We start from the raw sequence: 22,276 nt of genomic DNA, 5'->3' as shown, positions 1-22,276 counted from the left end.
TGCGGTGAAGTATTGTGGTGCCTTTTAACTCACAGCCAGTTTTCCCCATATTCCACAAATGATAAAAGCCCTTTTACACGAGACGATCATCATTAGTTATTAAAGCTCCTGCGGATTTTTGAAAGAGTCTCCTGTAAATGTATGCAACGACTGAGCGAGTGGTTCAGTTTTCAAGCATGCTGAAACTGAACGACTGCTGCTTACAGTGAATGAAGAGCGAGGGGAGAACTCTTCTCTCGCTGCACTGTGAGTGATCCAGCGATACTCCCTCCTGTGTAACAGCACGGGCTAGAGTATAGACGAGGGCCGGGCATCGTTTGTCTGACACTTGTCCTGTGTAAATGGGCTTGTACTCATTGGCAGAAAATAAGCTCCTTTTGAGCTTGTAAGTTGGCAGAGCAGGCATTCTTCATACCCGCTCTGCCCCTCCCTAGCAGATGGTTTGCATACATCACATGAAAATGATCATACCTTCTTTTAACTTGAAAGTGCTGCCTTTCCAGATACTGGGACTGGGTTAGCTTCACTGTTAACCCTTTCCAATCACACACTCCCCAGCTCTTATTTATTTTGGATGGAAACGCTTTTGTGGATTCCTTGGAATTACTCAAACATTACATCTTAATTTTCAAAAAATTGAGTTTCACATTAAGATCATTTGTAATCCTGTAAATATATACATTAGAAATAGTCTTATAAATGTTTATTAATTTCTCTAATGATAGCTAGATATCATTAGAGAAATTAGATGTAGAACAGCGCAGCTCCAATTTGTCCTGCATAGTGTAATCTACATATGCAGAACAACTTCTGACATTGGAGAGCTGTCCTGCCTAGTGTCAGCTCTGATGTTGGATGAGGTCGACACGTCTATGTAGGGAAATCGGTGTCGGACCTCGTCCAACATTCAGGATTGGAAAGTGTCAACACATGCCAACCACAGTTCAGAGGAGATGGGCAGTTAAAAAGGAAAGTTATTTTCGTCACTAGCAATGAATTTTAAACCTTTTCTGAAAAGTTTCCTATATACACGGTGTTTAATTAGAGTGTTACATACAGAGTACAAATATACACAGCAGGCATCTTACAGACAATAAGAGGTAGTACAAGCATTTAAGTCTTTGGAATAAAATTACTAAAAATGTTAAAATAGATTTGTTGTGATGTGCAAAATGCAGCATTGAAGAATGTCAGGATACCGCAGACATTCATACAAGAGGTCGTGCTAGGAGAGCTTCAGATGAATGTATAGGAAGCCCTCCTCCCGGAGGAGCCGATGTACATATTAGTATCACACAGTAATCACCTATACAGTAGGAAGAGATACATCCACACAACACACAAAAACAATCTGACCTAATGGCTGACAAACAACCATTCCAGAGCCATGAAGTCCACATCGGAATATCTTGTAGCCCTGAACACGATTCCACCTTCCAGTTACACCAGCTTGTTTAAAGCAATCAAGATGTCGAGTGTCCAGGGAAGTATGCGGACTGGATCTGAGGCCCCATCTTTGCTTGTGTCAATGTGCGCAGGGAGGCTTTATGAGGATCTGGAACTGCGGTGAAAAAAAGAGCAGATTGTTAGAATACCGAAATTGCATTTAAACCAGTTACCTGTAGCGAAGTCCAGAAAGCCTCGACACGCTGCGCTCTGGTTACGGGAGGCCCCAGTAAACTAGGTGGGAGTTTGGCAGCATCAGTGAAACGAAGCACTACACAATTGTCATTGAAGCCAAACGGGTGATACATGGATTTGTGTAATTTACAGGCCTTCTTTGTAGCCCCTCTACTATCTAGTCTGAGTATCCAGAATAAGCATTGGGAAATGGGTTCCCTAAAGCAGACAACACGTTTTAGGCCTCTTTCACTCTTGCCTGGTTATGTGGGTGGGTCTGTCCTGAAATATGGGCCCTACCGCCCTTGAACCCCTTAGTGACAGCTAAATTTTGGAAATCTGACGTGTCACTTTAACATGGATATGCAAAACCTTTACGCAGTTATTCTAAGTGATTTTGACATTGTTTTTTCGCCAAATGTTTTACTTTATTTAGGTGGTAAAAATAGTCCGATAGAATGTGTATATTTATCAAAAGCGCCACAATTGGGGAATTTTGGAAAAGTTTTTCACATTTTCAACTATAATATCTCAAATATGTGCGACCGTACAAATTTTTGCAAAGATATATATTTCCAGCTGTTTACTCTGGATGCACATTTGACATTTTTTTTAAACCATTTAGGAGACGTACAAATTTATTACTTAGCATTTTGAGGAACACTTGGTTTTCCTGCACCAAGCCAAGACTGCAAAGGCTCATAGGTGTCAGAATGATAGATACCCCTACACATGACCCCATTTTAAAAACTACACCCCTTAATGTATTCACTGAGGGGGGTTATGAGTATTTTGACCCCACAATTTCTTTTCAGGAGTTAATGCAATTTAGAAGAAAAAAAAAATCATATTTTTGCAAATATGTCATTATAAAGACAGTTTTTCCATAATGCACATGAAAATGAGGCTTTACGCCCCAAAATGGATGCCTGGTTTTTTTTTTACATGCTTTTAGCACTGCCTTTTCAGCTCAGCGCTAAATGCTGTACCAGGTTCCCATTCATTTCAATGGGGCTGTTCACACAAGCGTCTTCAACACTGCGCTTTGACAGCAATGCATGTTCTATCTTTGGCCGTTTTCAGCCCTGTGTCGCCCATTGAAATGAATAGGCAGCGTTAGCAGCGTGGCACAATCAAAAAAAAAAGTTATACTGACTGATGCTGGCATTGTCCGGGGCTCCAGGCACTTGTCAGAGAATCTTTTGCTAGTGACCAGGTTAGTGACCCCACCTCCAGCAAGAGATTGGTGCTGGATTAGCCAATCAGAGCAATCACAGGTATTCAATAAATGAATAGCTCGTGGCTCAGCCAATAAGAGCAATCTCTTGCTAGAGGCGTTGTCTTGAAACCCTGTTACCAGCCAGAGATGCTCTGCAGACACAGACAAGTGTCTGGAAGCCTGTAGGGATGGCGCCCAATAGGTGTTTGTTTTCTCAGCTTCCTTGGCTAAATTATCAGCGGTGCGCAAACCACTAGCATAACACGCATGATATCGCAGTATACGAAGCGTTGAAAACCGCTGCGTTTACTGCAAACGTCTGTGTGAGGAAGGGCCTTAAGGGTATGTTTATATATTGCAGATGGTATTGCCTGTGAGAAATCCACTTCATTTTACAGCACAAGCAGCATGCAGAAAACAGCCTAACCTGGGCTGCGGTGCAGATTTTACATCCATGCTAATTTATGCTGCAGATTTTCACCCCTTCAAATGAGGGGGTGAACCAACACCAAACTGCAGGCAGATTCTGACAGATCCACGCCGTAATCTACAGCAGCAGTTATGTCCCAGGTTGACATTATAGTCTGCAAAACGTTACCGTCGGCTCTGCATGAAGAGCGCTCACCTGCAGCAGTGTTTTGGTTAAGGCCTTGTAAAGGGAAGGCGCCTTCTGTCTTCTTAAGATACTTGAGATCCAGGCCTGCTGCCTCTCCACTGGAATACAAGTAAATCAGTGAGACAACTGACTAGAAACAAGTACATTTAAATAAAATTAAAGCCACCGACCGGTTTTGGGACAAAAATCCTTAACAGGGCAGGATGATATATTACCTGTGGTTCTTCTCTGCTGCCCCTCCAACCCACCAGTTTATGGCTGTTTTCACACATTCAAGATGGCTGCAGCAATTTTCTAACAACCTAATGTGCACTGCTCTCCGATTGGTCGGTGCAGCTGATCGCATGAGCAGCTCTGACCAATCAGAACAGGTATAGTGCATTGGTTGTCTATTAGTATCAATGCACAGTGAAAATTAGATTGCGTCAGCCATTTTGGATGCTGGAAAACAGGATGTTGCATTGGTGGATCGGAGGACCGGCAGGTAATATATCCCCTCTCTGCCTTTGGCCGTGGGACAGAATTTTGTCAAAAAAAAAACGGAAGATCGCTTTAAGTCCCCCCCATTGTGGAAAGGTTGACTTACTTCTCTTTATTTGCACACTGAGATGTTCCTGGCAAATGTGCTTTGGAGAGCGCATTATTGTACTGAACCTACACAAAGAAGAGTTTGGAAATTAAGTACGGCCATACATAAACAGAGGTCTAATACATTTCATACAGTCACACCTTACCCGCGGACCTGGGCGAATTACATCCAAAGAGGGCTGGTGTGATGCAGAAGGTGCAATACAAGGTATAACCGAATAGGAGGAAGGAAGAGGGTAGTTAATCCGGGAGTTCAGGAGAGGCATCCTGTTCTCCAGCTGCAACAAACATTGCAGAATAAACATCATGTATTTCACATTTGAGAATATAATCAGTGTGTATATAATGTGGCTAAGGTAAGGGGAAAATTAAAAAAAAATAACCACCATCTGGTTGGGCGACACCGTTTTGAAGGGAGCACTGCTTGGATTGGAGCTTGCAGACTGATTTTCATTAAGTTGCTTATTTAACCACGTAATAACTGCAGAAAAACAAAAATCACAAGTCAGTATAAATGTATTTTAATAACAGGTCAAGTTTTGTGACACCTCATGCACATGAGCCGCCCTGTAGACGCATTCGCTTGTCATGGATACCAGTTTTGCGGGTCGAACAGTAACCATCTTGTGACGTATGGCACCCAGGGCAGACCGCAGGGTTGACTTATTTCCAGCTCCTGCACCCTAATACACTGCGCTGCCACCACTGACAGGTAGGTCAGCCACCTTGGTGTCCACCAGCCGACACTTCAGGGTTACACAAGGGGTCACGCTCTGGTAAATATGAGACTTACCTGGCATTAGCGGCCAAACCCAAATAATTGTAGGCAGACCACTAAGCCTGTACACTTCAGGGTTATGGATTACTTAAAACTAAGAAAGAGAACAAAAAAAAAATAGTTTAAAGCTTTAGTCTGGCTGTCCCCGGGGGCAAGGTGTCATGGCGAGGTCCACGGCGATAAATTGCACGTGGAGCTCACATGACAAGCTTTCCATAGGGCAACTACTGCATAAAAGCGGAGAATCATAGCAATTTTCCACTTGTGTGATTAAAATTGCAGCATGCCGCGATTTCCTGCGCTATGCCTATCATTAATATAGGCTCATTGCAGAGACCTTTAGTGCTCACCCCTCCGTGACGGACATGTTGCAGATTTAAAATCCGCACCACAGATTTGTTGAAACCTCATCCACTTTGCTGCTACGGTAGACACTGGATTTTACACCCGATCTAGTTGTGGAAAACCAGCAGCGTTTCCAAGCAGTGTAGCCAAACCTGTAGGCCTCGTGTCCACGGGCACGCTCGGATTCCCAGTGCAGAATCTCACAGCGGTTTCCAGGCGGTTTCACACCCATCCGGATGCAGCGAGGGTCTCCTGTCGCGGTCAGATCGTCTTTCTTCTGCACGGCAGATACGTCTAGGCGTGCAGTGCGCATGCTTTTTTTTAATTCTTCTGCTTTCCCATGACACGACCAGTGTCACCTGCAGCCGTGCCGCGGACAATTAACTTCAATGTGCGGGAAACTGCAGAAATGGAGTGTGCTGCGATTTTTCTCTCATGCGTGTGATCCGCACACGGTGATAAAATGACATCCACAGGTGTTTAATTACCCGTGGATGCCCAATGAATGTGGGCATACTGAACTGCAAATTCCACAACTCAATGTTGCCCGTGGACATGAGGCCTTCTGCTTTCCACCTGTATTATAGTGAGCCAACATGCAGAGACTTCTACAACGGTTCTGTGAGCTCTAAAGTCCTCACCGTTCTCATTTGTCTTGAGCAGCTCTTTACTTTCTTCTAACTTCTTGTTTGTTTGCTGAAGTTGTTCTTGCAATTTTTCTGCCTAAAATGCACAATAAGGAAACTGTAAGAACATTCACAAGTTGGTCACATGGATATAAAGTTAGGACCACTGGGGCGGATTTACTATTGATCATTTCCCAGTATTCTGGCACAAACGGCCTTATATGCTTTGTACCACACTTATTTCACTGGAAAAGAGCCAAAAATGCAATACCTGATAAGGTGCAGAGCAGGCACAATCGCTATAAGGCCGGCACAATGGCTGGAGACCCTAACAATATGCAGCAAGCAGTGGACAATTTAGCTCCTCCAGTTTATGTTCTGGCTTGCTGCATATTGTTAGCCTCTACAGTCATTGTGCCTACCCTACAGCCACAGTGCTGGACTTATGGCGATTGTGCCTGCTCTGCACCTTATCAGGTACTGCATTTTTGGCTCTTTTCCAGTGAAATATGTTTTTGTGTTCCCCCTCACCTCTGTGATTTTAATGTACCACCCTCATGATGTGATTTCAGGAAGATGAAGGCAGCACTCCAATTCAAGGACCCCTTTATTTCACATGTGCAATATTTCAGCCTATATGGCGCTCTTAAGTGTTGGCTACATCTATTCCCCTTATGCTTTCGGAGGACTCTTGGATCAAATTTCATAGAGTCTGCACCGCTATACATTATAATATGATTATATACCCACCAAGGGCTGCTTTTATAGAGAATATTTTAGACACTTTTCGTCAAGTTCAAAGAGGGGCATGGCCTAAATGTGCACCAAAATGTGGCAAATATGCACCAACATTGTGGTATAGACTAGACAGTCAAGATTCACCAGATTTATCATCCAGCAGAGTCACTGTGATAAATCTGGCGTATTTTAAAGACTAGTAGACAGCAGTAGTAAATCTGCCTCACCATGTAAAGCCCCATTTACACACAATTGTCGTTTAAACGAGCTAGCAACTTTTTTGCATACAAATACTGACCATTTAAAAACCATACAGATAGTTTGAAATTCTCTCCATTTCCCTCATTGACTAAGTAAACATTTAGGCCTCATGTCCACGGGCTTAAAATCCGCAGCGTTTCTCCCGCACGCGGATCCGCACCCCATAGGGATGCATTGGACACCCGCAGGTAGTTAAATACCTGCAGATGTCATTTTTCCCGCAAGGTGCGGATCTGCGTGCGGGGAAAAAAAAATGGAAATGCTTCATCTTCGCGCGGATCTGCGTGCGGGGGGGGAAAAAAAATATGGAAAATGCTTCATCTTCGCGCGGGTCTCCCACGGGGACGGCTCCAGCAGGCTTCTACTGAAGCCTATGGAAGCCGTCCGGATCCTCAGGAGACCCGTACCAGGATTAAACTCACCTGCTCCGGACGATGCGGTTCTTCCCTTCTTCGTGGCCGGATCTTCTTTCTTTGGCCCGGCGTATGTGCCCGGCCCATGCACGTGGCACGCCGCCCGCGTCCCGAGCACATCCGCCAGGCCGAAGAAAGAAGATCCGGCCGTAAAGGAAGAAAGATCCGCATCGTCCGAAGCAGGTGAGATTATTCTGATTTTTAGGCCTCATGTCCGCGGGGCAGGAGGGACCCGCTATGGATTCTACATGAAGAATCTGCAGCAGGCCTGATTTTCCCCATGGACATGAGGCCTTAATGTTGTTTGCTCCGGTGGGCGTGTTTATGCAAGGAGTCTCTGACTGGCAGGTTTTTAATTATTGTGAAGAAAAGCCTTTGTCTACTGCTGGCATGAGTCAAGTAGGCATTGTGTTTAGAAGGGAAACAATTGACCCTCCCCTCTAGTCTTTCAAACGACTTAACGAATGTCATTTAAACAAAGTGAAAAGCAAACGAACTTAGGACCTTTTTTATGTAGGCTGAAATTAGGAGTTAAGTGAACGAATAGCGCACAATGGCTTCGCATTGCGCAAATTTGTTCGTTTGAGTAAGTTTTGAGTGATCGTTGCATCTAAATGGGCCTCCACAAGAATCCCCAGCTGTGTGCACAGAACAGACGTATGCACACCCGCTTACAACATAAAATGGATGAAGTGTTACTTTCTTTTCCTCTCATACACGATTGTCCAATTTCACTCAGTTTCACCAAATATTTGACATCTTATGAGACAGTTTCATGAAGTAATGCGGGTATCACAAACTACTAGAAGTGTTGTTGGTATGGTACAATGTGTTCTGCTTAATCCAGTTATGAATAAACTTCTCGTCTGACATGGGAATACTTCTTGAAAAGGCATATTCCGATAACTTATGCTCATCTACTAGCTTGTATTGGTCTCATCATTTCTATAATATACTTGCATTAAAAATGTTGCTTTCCCTTTCAGCTTCTCTGCAATACACTGTCATTAGGCACAGAGCTTCCATAGTAACAAGGACATAAGAATGTTTCCATTGCAACAGGGGAGGGGCTTTCACATGCCACTCCCCTGCACTCAGAGGCTGCAAGCTGACAGATCTGCAGACACTGATTACGAGCTCCAGTGTCTCTACTTCTCCTAAAGTTACAGCATATATAGGTGGTTATATACACACTACTGAGTTTACTATTTGGCAAGAATCTCTCTAAATGTCTGATCGTTCTCACATAGCAGGGGGGTGGGCATTCAGATACTGCCTACCTGGTGACTGGACCTGGAACAGAGCAATGCAGCACTGGAAGACTAAGGAAGCCAGGACATTTAACAACTGCAGAATACTAGACTAGCTACACACCCACTTCCTGAAAGTGGACTGCAAAGAGCAAACCAACAGACAAATTAAATCAGACCGTATAAACATGAAACAGGGTGCAAACAGCAGCAAATGAGGGTAAAGAGGACCTGGTGAATTTATAAAAAAAAAAAAAAAAAAAAAAACTTGCTGAAGAGTGAAATATACTTTAAGCCAATTTATTGCATATCCATATGCAAAAGAGAAGCTTTAGCAAGAGTCGGCTCCACGGTTAGTAATCCTTTTATTGATGTTTCTTTAAAACAGGAGACCTGACAAATGACAAACTCCAAAGTGCCAGACATGTTTCGGCTGCAAAGCAGCCTTTTTCACGGCAGTGAGAACAGGTCTGGCACTTTGGAGTTTGTCATTTGTCAGGTCTCTGTTTTATAGAAACATTAATGAAGAGGATTACTTCATGTGGAGCAGACCCTTGCTAAAGATAATTTTTTTTGCACATTGCTTGCCTTGTTAAAGCTGGAGGCTTAAGTCTGAGCTCCGTGGAGATCCGTATCAGGCAGCTGAAGGTCCCGTTTGAGAAGCTGAGCCAAATGAATTTTTTTTCTTCTAATTGCATATCCATTGAATGTGGCATAAATGTGTAATGCATGTGGGTCCCCACTCTGCAATCTGCACCTATCTGTAGGCGCATGACCCGCCTCGCCCACATCCAGGCTGAGAGGTGGCCGCATTAAAAGGAAACAGCTGAGCACCCTGTACCATGCCGTTTTCATATCTCCCACAGAAGTGAATCAGTTAGATAAACAGCGTAGAACAAGCTAGGCCAATTCTGCATCTCAAGTTACGGGGACAGCATACCATCCCATACAAGGGTGTTTACACAATTACATAACTCCCATTCATTTCTATGGGAATTACAAAAACCAGGATAGCGCTGCCTTTTTTGTCCGTTTCCATACCCCTGCTTGTCGCATAATGATCGGTCAAGATGGGAATCCATATTTACAGCCCAGCTTACCTCTTCCTCTTTCAACCGCAGACTCTGCTGAATGTCATGAAGTTTTATTTGCCCTTCCTGAAGCAACTTCTCTTTCTCTGCAATAAGTTTCTCCTGCTGCACCGTCACTGCATTCTTCAGCTTCAGTTTTCCCATTAATGTCTTGAGGTCTCCTTGAAGTTTCTTTATTATATCATTGGCCTTTACAATTTAAGTGGGAAGGAAAGTTAGGGAGTTACAGAATGGAATGTCATTATCAAATATATGAATTACCATGAGTCTGACTCTGTGATGCCATTGTAAACCATATCTAGTCCTTAAAGGGGTTGTCCCGCGGCGGCAAGTGGGGTTATACACTTCTGTATGGCCATATTAATGCACTTTGTAATATACATCGTGCATTAAATATGAGCCATACAGAAGTTATTCACTTACCCACTCCATTGCTGGCGTCCCAGTCTCCATGGAGCCGTCTAATTTCGGTGTCTTCTTGCTTCTTTAGACGCGCTTGCGCAGTCCGGTCTTCTGTTGTGTGCTCGTGCCGGAGAGCTGGTCTGCGCGTCGTCATCGTAGCTCCGCCCCATCACATAGTGCCGATCTGCCAATTAGGTGGCTGTAATCGGCAGTGGAACGCAAGGAAGGAGAAGACAATCCATGGTGCACCATGGGAGAAAACCGCGGTGCACCATGGGAAAGGACCGGCGGCCATCTTTAAAAGAAGAAAAGAAGATGCTGCGCGAACGGGGATGCAGGTAAGTGATTTTTTTTTTTTTTAAATAACTAACGGAATTGATTTTAACGGGGCAGAATGCAGGGGTAAGTTAAAAAAAAAAAATTTGGATTTCGCCACGGGACAACCCCTTTAATATTACACAAAATGGTTGTTTACCTTAAGGAGCTCGCAAGATAAGGATTTTATTGTTGCCTCTAATTTCCCAATCTGCACTTGCTTTTTCTCAGTATTGGCTTCTAGAACAGTCTAAAATATATTACAAAAAAAATAAAATTAAAAACACTTCTACAGACCGTTATCTAGAATATTTAATCATGTTATAACCTTTCAGACAAGTCTTACCTTTTGTTCTTGAGTGGCTACAAGAATTTCATTACTCCTCTGCACCAACTGATCCTTGTCTTTCAGTTCTTGCTCAAAAACAGCCAGCCGTGTCTGAAGACGATTTAGCTCTTTCTCCTTATCGTGGCACTCTGCATCCAGCGCACTGTTCTCTCTGCCGAGGGATGTTACCTTCTGTTCTGCTCGTTGTAGATCCTATAGAGACAACAGAGTAAGGTAAGAAGCAAACACGATCCATCATAACCACTTCAAAATAAAGTGCAGTTTTTTGGTTTTTTTTTTTTTTTTCAACCAACCCCGCAAAGTTTTCTTTTTGTAAAACAAAGTTCTGTGAGTTTGTTTTTTTTTTTGAACCAAAGCCAGAAGTGGATCCAGCAGGAAGTAGTATAAATTTTTCCTTTCGATTTCCCATTCCAGGTAGCGCCAAGGCTTTACCACAAAATGAGCATATAACTTTTTGGTCACCATTTCATTTTTTCAGAAGCAGATGAATGAAAAGCAGCAATCTTGGCAATTTTATTGTGTGAACACGCGGCCACGCACAGTACAATTTCGCTGACCTACGCAGGGTCACAGCCAGGCTCACCGAGGTTTCCACTTATGGTCATGTGATCCTGGCCTTATACATTTGTCATCACCAAAAATTGTATTCACCCATTTTTTTTCCTCATTTTCTACTACTTCTGTACAATAAAACTATATAAATAAAACTGCCATGGAAACCAAGCAGCACCCCGCGATATCTGAACTCCAATCAGAACATTTAAGTGCCGCTAACAGAATTGACGGTAGCCTTTAAAGGGTTAACACCTGTGCTCAGCGGCGGTACTGATCGGAGCTGTTGCAGGCAGCTGTAAGAAACATCCAGCATGCGCATTGTATGGAGCCGCTCCATATAAACTCCGAATCTCCATGACATAAATGTACGTTCTGGAGCGTTAGGGGGTTAATCATATAGCCAAACTGTGATAATGTAGCCTTTATCATACTGCTAATACAAAACTTGTACATTTCAAAAACAGATCGGTACCTCCTCCAGACTCTGGTACTTTGCCTTGAGCTCTCGGACAGTAGATTCAGCCTTATATCTTCTTTCAAGAAGATCCTTATTGGACTGTTCAAGCTCATTCAGTCGGCTCTGCATCTGCTGCGTGTTCTTCTGAAGCGAGCTCTCAAACTCTTTTCTTTGTTGCTCACACTGTTGCTGTAGCTGTGTATTAGCCTAAAAAGAAATGGCATCCATTGTAAGAGGCTTAACGAGTACTTTTTTTTTTTTTTTTAAATGTACAGATTAGGCGATTAACCCTTTGCAATCCAATTTTGGATTCAGGGTTTCCTAGGGGGCTTTCTCTTTCAGCCATTTTACAATTGCACCATCTGCTGGCTAGAGCCAGTACTGCAGTATGTGACCTGCCAGAGAGGCCCCTGACAACAGAGCGGCCAGTAATATACAGTAAGAATACCCTGCCGGATGTCTTCTGACATTGGAAGCTGTACAGCCTTCAATCAAAATGTCTTTAGACGTCAGACAGTGGATTGGAAAGGGTTAAGCATTTTTTTTTAGCCTATTCTGTACATTTTTCTTAAAAACCACCCCTGTTCTGCAGCTAATGCACACATTTTATTTTTAATCTCTATATCTCATACATACAGCATAGGCTGTTTGGGTGCTCTTTAAGAGGAGCTGTCAGCTCCCCAGACACATCGGATTCTGTAAAGAATTGTATTTCCCATAACACAATACTAAAGCATCTTGTGCCGTTCTTGTTATTGCCCCAGAAAGTTGAGACATAAATTGATAACTGGGCGTTCCCAGCTGGGGTGCGTCCCTGCTGTCTCATACGGTCTAATCCCGGCTGTCAGCGCCTTCTGAGAAGAAGCAATTTATTCACAACATTTCTCAGAAGAATAACCGGAATGGCACACAGTGCAGGGATATAAGAAAAGATTCTCCAGAATTGTTGTCATGGGGAATAGAAGCATTTACTAGAACACACAAGACAGGAGAGCCGACAGGTCCTCTTTAAAGCTGATGGAGAAGGCAGGTACATACGGACGCTGCTGCTGCCAGGGTCGGATTCCACATGCAGACGGCCTATCTATCCACACACCTACCTTTTTTTGTTCAGTTGGGACCTCTACCATCTTCGCTGTCCAGCAGCACTTCCCATGGTAGGGCATAGATTACCCATAGTGAGAAGTCGTTCTTTGTAGCGGCTCTCAGCTCTGGATTATTGCTGAAGGTCCAGAACAAGGGACCCGCTTTTATGAAAATGGTTGTATGACATCAGAATGCGTAAGGTTTTATTCTGCTTCCAGAAACTAGTACCACTTGTTCATTCAAGCAAATGAGGCCGCACTTCAATACCATAATAGAAGTGGTGCCGTTTCTGGAAAGAAGCAGCAATGGTTTGTCCATCTTCTACAGCTCATTTAACCCTATAAACACCAACTGGATATTTGACAAGGTTTTTCCTAAAACAAGTAACGCCTCGTACCTGCTGAGCCTTTTCCTTTTCGCTTGTAAGCTCTGCCGTGTGCTGGCTCGTTAATGCTGTAATCTTGGTTGAAGAGTCACTTTTTAAGTTCTCCAATTCAATCGTTTTCTCAGATAGACTCTGCATAAAAGGGTGATCAGAAATGTTCACAATTAGAGAGTTTAGTTTTTTTCCTTGCAGAAAAAGAGTAAATGCCATATAAATGTACCTGAGCACAGGCTTTTTTTCCAGAAATCAGACAGAAATGGCACTGTTCATTTAAATGGGTCTATTCACACGGATCTTTTTTACTCAGACCAACAGTCCAAGTTAAGCAATTGCAGCAATTTTTGTCCAATTCTCAGACCGAAACATTAGAAGTCAACGTGCCGAGTTCAGGACATACGGGAGGTCCAAGTCCTGTCTGATGCGCATTGCACCCGATTATCTCAGGTGCAACTTTTAAATCACCCATGTGCATGTACCCGAAAAATGAAACTGTACATCCAAATGCAACGAGTTTTTTCCTGCTCCCTTCATTCAGCTAGCTTATCAGATTGGTGGATTCTAGTAAATATATCACCAACTTCCACAAAGAAATAGATAGATCATACAAGGACAGAAGTAGGACTTGATCCTTACTTTTTTGTGACATTTTCCAAACGGTCCTTACAATTAATACACAGCCATGCGGGGGACCCCACATCTTACCTGCTGTGTGCAGATCAGCTGTCGGGTCAGATCATCCTCTGTTTTTTTCAGTTTGTGATGTAACATAACTTTTTCTTCCTGCAAGAATAGATCCCACTAAATTGTTACCCAACTGGAATCCAGAAGGAAGGAAACACCACGTAGTACTGATAAGATCGGTACCTTTATACACTTTAAACACATCGCCAGGTAAGTCTTTACTTCCATGTCATTTGCTGGTAGGAGTCGTAAAGAGAGATGCGTCAGGTGCTTAAATGGATTAGTCTCCACCACATCTAACTGGGCTGGAGAACTACCTAGAGCTGCGCCGGAGGACAGCTGTAACAGGAATCTGCAGATAGAGACCAGAACACGTCACTAAGGGGTGCGCAAATCGCACTTGGAAGTCTAAATGCAAGCTAAGAGAAATAACTGTAAATTATAGCGATACACAAACTGTAAAACTGCATTCCAAAGGGAACGGGCATGTTAAGTTTAGTTTTGAAAAAAAAAAAAAACATTCTTCAACCCCTGTTCATATAACTATCAAGTAAGCAGCACTGACCAATCAGAGCATCATATAGTATAAAACGGGTTCTCTGGGGTTAGCACAACATGGCTGCTTTCTTGGGAAGGGAGGGACTTTTTATTTGTATAGCACGAACTTATCCCTCAGTGCTTTCAGGTATTTTTTTTTATTACTTAAAGGGGTTGTCCCGCGCCGAAACGGGTTTTTTTTTTTTTTAAACCCCCCCCCCGTTCGGCGCGAGACAACCCCGATGCAGGGGTTAAAAAAACCACCCGCACAGCGCTTACCTGAATCCCGGCGGTCCGGCGTCTTCATACTCACCTGCTGAAGATGGCCGCCGGGATCCTCTGTCTTCATGGACCGCAGGGCTTCTGTGCGGTCCATTGCCGATTCCAGCCTCCTGATTGGCTGGAATCGGCACGTGACGGGGCGGAGCTACACGGAGCCCCATTCAGAAAAGAAGAAGACCCGGACTGCGCAAGCGCGGCTAATTTGGCCATCGGAGGGCGAAAATTAGTCGGCACCATGGAGACGAGGACGCCAGCAACGGAGAAGGTAAGTATAAAACTTTTTATAACTTCTGTATGGCTCATAATTAATGCACAATGTACATTACAAAGTGCATTATTATGGCCATGCAGAAGTGTATAGACCCACTTGCTGCCTCGGGACAACCCCTTTAAGCTGGGTATTCCTTTTACAGACTTCGGCAGGATGGAAGGCTGAATCAACCTTGAGTCGTCTACCTGAACTATGCGGTGATTGAACCCGCAAACCTTCAGGTCATGAGTCAGAGCATAGGACTGCATTCTGCTGCCTTAACACTCTGTGCCACACAAGGCCTGACCTGACATACCACACAACTCACAGACCAGGGTGGCACTGCGTTTGGAAGAAAGCAGTCATGCTTTTCCAATCCTAGACAACCCCTTTAAGTTACAAACATACCATCAGTTCTCTGTGTATTGGGTAATCTAAGAAGCTGTGCGGCCATCTTGGAACAAGGTTCCAGTTGACGTACCTCCCCCTCCCTCTGGTCCTGCGACAAGATTTTGTCCCAGGATCGGAGGGTCATTTAAATATAGGTCTAGAGAATCTAAACTACAACCAAAGTCTACGTCTTTTAAATCCTCGTTCTGTTAGCCAGTAACACGCAGCCATGACTGCTCCTTACCGCGGAACCTCTTTTTTTTCTTCATTGATACACTGATAAACTAAATCTATAAACTTTTGTGGGAAAGCTGAAAAGTCAACCAGGAGGCCCTGCTGAAGCTTCAGACTCTGGAAGTCGTCTTCTGATATCACAAGGTTGTAAAGAAAGAAAGGATCCGTATCATCAGTCATCCGAACAATCAAGTCCTACAGGAAAGGGGGTGCAAAATAGGAAAAAGTGAGAGAGAACAATGTTTATCAGTCTTACATGGCAGCTCATAGTATAACAAAGCAGAATACATGACACAAAGCCTGCGCTATAACCAGCATTATCATACTGTGAACGGGCAGCAGATGTGTGTATCATTCTCTGTGGCACTATGTGCGTGCGCTTCCATCTGCTATAAGGTCTGCAGTTATCGTGTTACCCCAAAAATAAGACACTGTCTTATATTAATTTTTACCCCAAAAGAGGCATAGCGACGGGGGAAGAGGGGGGTGGACAGTTTATACTTACCTGGTTCGCAGTGTCCAGATGCCTCCTAATGGTCTTCAGCGGCGCTGCGGCAAACTGCGGAAGAAGGTCAGCTATATGACGGGGAGAACGCAGTTTCCATCAGCGCCACTGGAGACCATTGTGAGGTATCAGCGCCACTGGAGACCATTGTGAGGTATCAGGATGCCGTGGATCAGGCGAGTATAGATTTTTTTAATGCAGGTTAGCTAGGTCTTATTTTAAGGGGAGGCCTTATAGTTGAAGCCTCTCCCCAAAACAGGGTAGGTCTTATTATCAGGGTAGATTATATTTTTAAGGAAACACTGTAGTAGCTGTACATATTTGAGATGCCAATTCTAGTGGTCCAGGAGCCAATCTTCAGCAGGCGGATGCTGCTGAAACTCATCATTGCCCCAAGAACAGGGCTGACCCAGAACTAGCAATTGGTATTTTACTCTCCCTTCCAAAATTATGATTTTATTTTTTTTTTATGTTACGGCAAACAACTAATTTCAGGTTATGTATTCTGTATCTTACTTTTGTTACAGTTACATAACTCATGTAATTTCTTCAGGTCACAACCATTTCCAGCTTTCATCTACAAATAAGGCCGCTGTGAGAATTCTCGCAGCGGGACCTGACCCGCACCTCTGCAGGGACCAGTGCGGCGCTCACCTCTCCCGCGGCTCCGGCTCCTTGATGTGCCGGCTGCCGGGGAGTGACATTTCTGTAATAGAAAGAGCGTGCCGCGATTTGTTTTCCGCGTGTAATTTCACGCAGACAAATCGCGGCCGTCTGCATAGCATTGCGTTTTGTAATACAATTCTATGCAGGCGTCCAGGGGCGGACATTCTGCCGCAGAATTTCCGCCCGTGTGCAGCGGGCCCAAGTCTCATCTACTTGGAAAATTTGGTTTTACTATAGAGCTAAGGCCTATGCAAGGATTCCTCCAAGAGGCAGTTGTATACTTACCTTCTTATGGACGGGCGATGAAGCGGTGAGCTGCTCGATGCATATCCGGACTGTCTGCCTCCTGTAACACATATGATATATTACATTAGCATACAGCCTATGGAAAGCGAAAGATCAAAGACGCAAAGCATGTAGTCTGCTCCATAAAGGTCTTGTGTAATAGTCTGCAGGTCCGTTCTGTCCGGCATAAGTCTACAGCAGAATTAGACGACTTTGTTACAAAATCTTTCAACCTGGCACCACATTCCCTGCGGCTCTTATGGTGGGCTCCACTCTTCCCATACCCCCAAATTCGAGGCAGGAGTGGTGGAGTAGATGCACTTTCCAGGTTACCCCCCAGTACCCTCAGTTTTATTCCCTTCTTCTGAGGTCCATACTCTCCAACCAGCGGCAGCAGCATATACCCCAGACTACACAGGCCCGCAGTATGTAGTCCTCCCATACTAGGTACGTGCCTCGAAGTCTGCCAGAAGCCTTCAGTGATGGGTTTGACAGCGGACACCGAGGGAACCGCAGGGAAGGCAAGCATAAAACTTACATCCCCAGACTCAGTGTGTCAACTACCTGTCCAAAGTAGCCGACAGAGTCCCATTAATGCTTCTCCCACACAAACACGGCAATACACTTGGTCCGTCTTCTGGCTTGTTTCAGCGTTTTAAAATTTTTCTCTTGTTTTCTGAACACAACTTTAGCATCAAGTATTCTTGTCTCTCTAGGACCCTCCTACCCATCGCGCACACAGAAATCTACAGTCAATGTATAGACTCCCTGCAGTCATCAATGCGGTCCCCAATCCTAACAACTCCGACACTCTTCACCCCTTCCTCGGGCCCACAGTACAGTCGTCTATGATGGATCTCAGGGATGAAGACCCTTATTTAACAGAGAACATTCGGCAGGAAACCTCCCAATCTCCGAGCAGCTTTGATCCCCCTCCCTACCGCACCTTCTGTAGATCATCCTCAGCATCAGACTCGATATCAGAAGTCTTCAGGATTCTTCTCGCCCTGCTACCTGCATTAGTGACCCTATTCCCTCACCCCTCGTTCTGGCTGTCACCAGTCACCTCACTACAAGAGTCAACCTACTTTTTCTGGTAGATTCCCTTCCTTTAAGCCTGCTGTCATACCCCATTACTTAGTAAGTCATCATCATCTCGAGCCGTCCAACTACCGACCCGTCTCTACTCTCCCTTTCATCTCCAAACTCCTTCAATGCTTGGTCTTCTCCTGTCTAACCAGCTATCCCTCTGTAAGGGGTCAGGAACAGAATTTGTAATCTGCTTTTTGTTCTCTACATTCCACAGAAACCAACCTTCCGGTCATGTCAGATGATCTCCAGACTGTTACATCTAATGCAGACTACTCTCTACCGATCCTTCTGGATCTCTCTGCAGATCACCGCCTCCTCCTCAGTATACTGCCCTCTCTTGGCCTACAGGACACTTCTCTCTCTTGGGTCTCCTCCGATCTCTCTGACGCTCATTCAGCTTATCATTAGCCGTCTCCACCTCCCTTCCCATTGCTGTTGGGGTTCCCTGCTATCTACAAACTATCAGCAGATATGGCTTTCAGCAATCACTATGCGGATGACACACAGTTATATGCCTCTTGCCAAGACACCAGTCGTTATCCGCCGTCTCCACCATGTCCTCGGCCTGAAACGGAAGCTTTCAAAAACTGAATTTGGGTTTCCACCATCTACTAACCTAAGTGACATTACCATTTCTGAGTGTGGTGCCACCACAACTCCTTTCCTATTCAATCACATCACCTGCACCTCAAAACATCTCTGGAATCCATCCTTTTCTCATCATACAAACAGCACACCGTATTGTTCCAATCTCACCTGGACTGCTGTAATTTGCCACTGGTCGGTCTTCCCCCTCACTAAACTCTCTCCAATCCGTCATGATGGCAGAAGCCAGGCTCATTTTTAGTCATTGGCTACATGGATACCTTCACCCCGTGCCAGTCACCGCACTGCTTGCCCATCAAATATAGAATTTATACCCATCACTCATCCACAGAGCTCTCCACAGTGCTGCACCGCTCTACATCTCCTCCCTCATCACTACCTACCGCCCTACCTGTGCTCTTCATACCGCTAATGACCTTACACCAACTTCCTCTGTAGTCCAAACCTCCCAACTCCTGTCTGCAAGACTCTTCCTGATCCCCTCTAGTTCTCTGTAATACACTACCCCAGACAATCAAGGTAATCCTCAAAACTCACAATTTTAAGTATTACCTAAATACCCCCCTTTAGGGAGACGGATCACAGCTCCTAGACTAAAAACTCATGATACTACGATCAGGTGAAATGATATCACCCCACACACAGATGCCGGCTTATGATTGGCTCATACAGCTCTATTATAACACCCTAGTCATCTAAAAGCTGGACCATTATACAGAACAGGCCCTTCTACCTCCCATCACCCCTATTGTTCAAAGTGTTTCTTCATTTCCTGCTGTAATGTCTGACTGTACGTTCCCTCTGATTTAAGACTAAAAATACAGATTATAATTAGCTCTACAATTAGTTTGGTCGTCCTGCCAGGTACAGAAGCGGCGGCGGCACGCTGACTTCCCACCCGACACGCTGACCCCCCACCCGACACGCTGACTTCCCACCCGACACGCTGACCTCCCACCCGACACGTCCATCAGAAGAAATACTTGTATCGTTCATCAAACATCTTTTCTCCGTTCATGACATTTCTGGAAGCGTGTAAACTACCAGCAGGACATGGCAGCGCCCGTCATAGCCCAACGCCGTCGGCACCGGCTGAAAGCCGCAGGGCAAGCTTCTACGGAGATCGTCAATGCAGCCAAAACCGCACACATCCGCATATTGGCGCTGTCTGCAAACGCTTAGCGGGCAGGTGGTTTTGTGTGTATATAAGGCTGATACCTGCTAAATTGTGCAGCCGCTAACGAGCCGAGACCAACAGCCACAGGGCTTGGCAGGTAAACCGCACGGCCATTAATCATCAGCGGTACAATTACTAATGAACATTAGACATCCACAATAATAGTTATGTAACAATGTGACCCAACAAGGGGCGGCCTGAGGCCGGACAAGACCCCTGCGTGGGTCATAACGATGCTGGATTAATAGATGGTTAGATAGATGCCATCACGTTCCGCCACTCCTGGTAGCGGGGTGTTCTTCTGGAGTGCTAGTGATGTGCGACGGGCGCCCCCGCTTATTCCTGGGGTGTGGATATTCGGAGGGTGCCGTGGGCTTCTGTCCTGTACATATAAACGGGGTTGTTTCTGCAGAAACTGCAAAGATTAATATAAACCCCCAATATGAAGTAAAAGTTCTACTGCACCACCATGATGATACAACCCACAGTCCTATATAGCACACCTGTACAGACAGGTGAGGACTCGCTGTACAGCCTCCGACGCCCTCTCACAACCTGATGGAGACTGTGATAATCCACCGCCAATTACTATATAATGTAACATACGAGAAAGACAGAAAGACATCACAGATCATTCCCATCATTAAAGGGGTTGTCCAGGGAAGTCCTACTGACGACCCATTATAATACAGTCCATGAGGCCTATTAACTTAACGCCTTATGGGTGGCGCTCGTAACTGCAGGCTGGGGTCTCATTAAAATTAATGGGAGCTGCGCCTGCAGTTACACGCACCGCTCGCTAGGCTGGGGTCGGGGCAGCAGTTTCCCCTCTGACCCCTTACAGCGGGGTCCCCAGCTGATTAACTATTGATTAGCTCTCCTGAGGATAGGTCATCACTAGCAATTCCCTAGAAACCCCCAATGGCCCTGCGGCATTAGGCCTCACCAGGCAGCAGTATGCCTTGTGTCCGGGCCCCGGCACAGTACTCTCTACCTACGGTACTTTCTGTGGCCCTACCTACTGAGCACCATCAGAAAGAAGTGTATTTAACCCGCAATCAGCCTGTCACGTTGTATTAAAAGGGAACCTGTCACCAACTTCATGCTTCCTGAACCACAGACACATGGAACACGTATGTACAGTGCGCACACGTATGTCATAACTTGGAACACTGCAGGCTTTACAAGACCAAGCACTCCCTGCCCACATCATCCCAAGCGACAGCTCTCTGTGTGTATAGGGTAAGGGCTGGCACTCTAAAGAACCTGGGCAGGTAGCAGCCGGCACAGCCCCCCCCACCAACACGCAAGGCTCCATTTGGTCAGCAGCTTCATACGTGTGCACACTGTACATACATGTCCGGGGTCAGGCAGCACAGGTTCCCTTTAACTGCGTCTCGTGGGCAATGCCAGTTCTCTCTTAGTTGATCTTCTGTGACGACCCCTCAGCTGCACGGCACAAACCCACCCAGTATAAACTCAGAAGACTACACTGCCCATATACAGGAGGGCAGCGGCTGCCGGGCACAGAAGAGGCAGATACATTGTTATTCCTGCCCCAGATGGATGTGGGTGATCTGGCTATAGGTGTGCTGCACACGTACATACAGAACACATCCATGTCCTGCAGCAGTGCGCTCCGCGGGGTCATTGTCACAGGAGACGCAGGAGCACATCAGCCGGTAAAGGAGCCGCCGAGGGGAACAACCCGTCTCCCTGAGCAGCCAACACCAGAATGGGTCCACACATAGAGCACAGTAGTGTGCCTGACACCCATGGGGCGGGTACAGAATTATGGGGGCCGTAGCGTGCCTGACACCCATAGGGCCGGTATAGAATAACAGGGTAGTGGCGTGACGGGCACCCATAGGGCCGGTACAGAAAACCGGTGGTACTAGTATGACTGACACCTATAGGGCCGGTATAGAATAACAGGGGTAGTAGCGTGACGGGCACCTATAGGACCAGTATGGAATGAGGGGAGTAGCGAGACGGGCACCTATAGGACCAGTATAGAATAACGGGGTAGTGGCGTGACTGGCACCCATAGGGCCGGTACAGAAAAACGGTGGTACTAGTATGACTGACACCCATAGGGCTGGGATAGATTAACAGGGGTTGTATTATGACTGACACCTACAGGGCCGGTACAGAATAATGGGGGCCGTATGACTGACACCTCACCTCTCACTACAGTCCTGGCTCCGCAGTAGAACCTTCACCTCCCGGCTGAGCAGCTCCTGAGCCATCCTGTCGGAGGGTCTGGTGGTCGGGTTCTCCGGAGCTGCCTGCACTGGCGGTGACCCCCGAGGAGCCCCTCACCTCCCCCCAGCGCGGCACACTCGGGCGCCGGCCGTACTCAGTTCGTCGCGGTACAAATTCCAAATCAACCGCCTGCTGCGTCCTCTGCGTGCTGACGTCACGACGCATCAGACTATACGACGTTACAGGACGTCTGGTATGGGCACGTGACGTGC

At 45.6% G+C, this 22,276-nt stretch overlaps 1 protein-coding gene across 1 annotated transcript; it reads right to left on the bottom strand.

Moving 5' to 3' along the window:
- Positions 1–1,018: 1,018 nt before the first annotated feature.
- On the bottom strand, positions 1,019–22,204 carry SASS6 (SAS-6 centriolar assembly protein). The gene is made up of 16 exons (XM_066597235.1): positions 21,984–22,204; positions 16,925–16,985; positions 15,479–15,663; positions 13,959–14,127; positions 13,797–13,874; positions 13,107–13,226; positions 11,639–11,830; positions 10,609–10,803; positions 10,423–10,512; positions 9,555–9,734; positions 5,808–5,889; positions 4,430–4,524; positions 4,190–4,321; positions 4,042–4,109; positions 3,465–3,553; positions 1,019–1,561 (listed from the first exon to the last, which is right to left on the bottom strand). The coding sequence occupies exons 1-16, from the start codon at positions 22,046–22,048 to the stop codon at positions 1,464–1,466; spliced, it is 1,899 nt and encodes a 632-aa protein (XP_066453332.1). The 5' UTR covers positions 22,049–22,204; the 3' UTR covers positions 1,019–1,463.
- Between the last annotated feature and the right edge of the window lie 72 nt (positions 22,205–22,276).

This window comes from Eleutherodactylus coqui, chromosome 3 (assembly GCF_035609145.1).
Source record: "Eleutherodactylus coqui strain aEleCoq1 chromosome 3, aEleCoq1.hap1, whole genome shotgun sequence".
NCBI classification, from domain to species: domain Eukaryota; kingdom Metazoa; phylum Chordata; class Amphibia; order Anura; family Eleutherodactylidae; genus Eleutherodactylus; species Eleutherodactylus coqui.
This window is presented reverse-complemented; position numbering and strand designations above follow the sequence as displayed.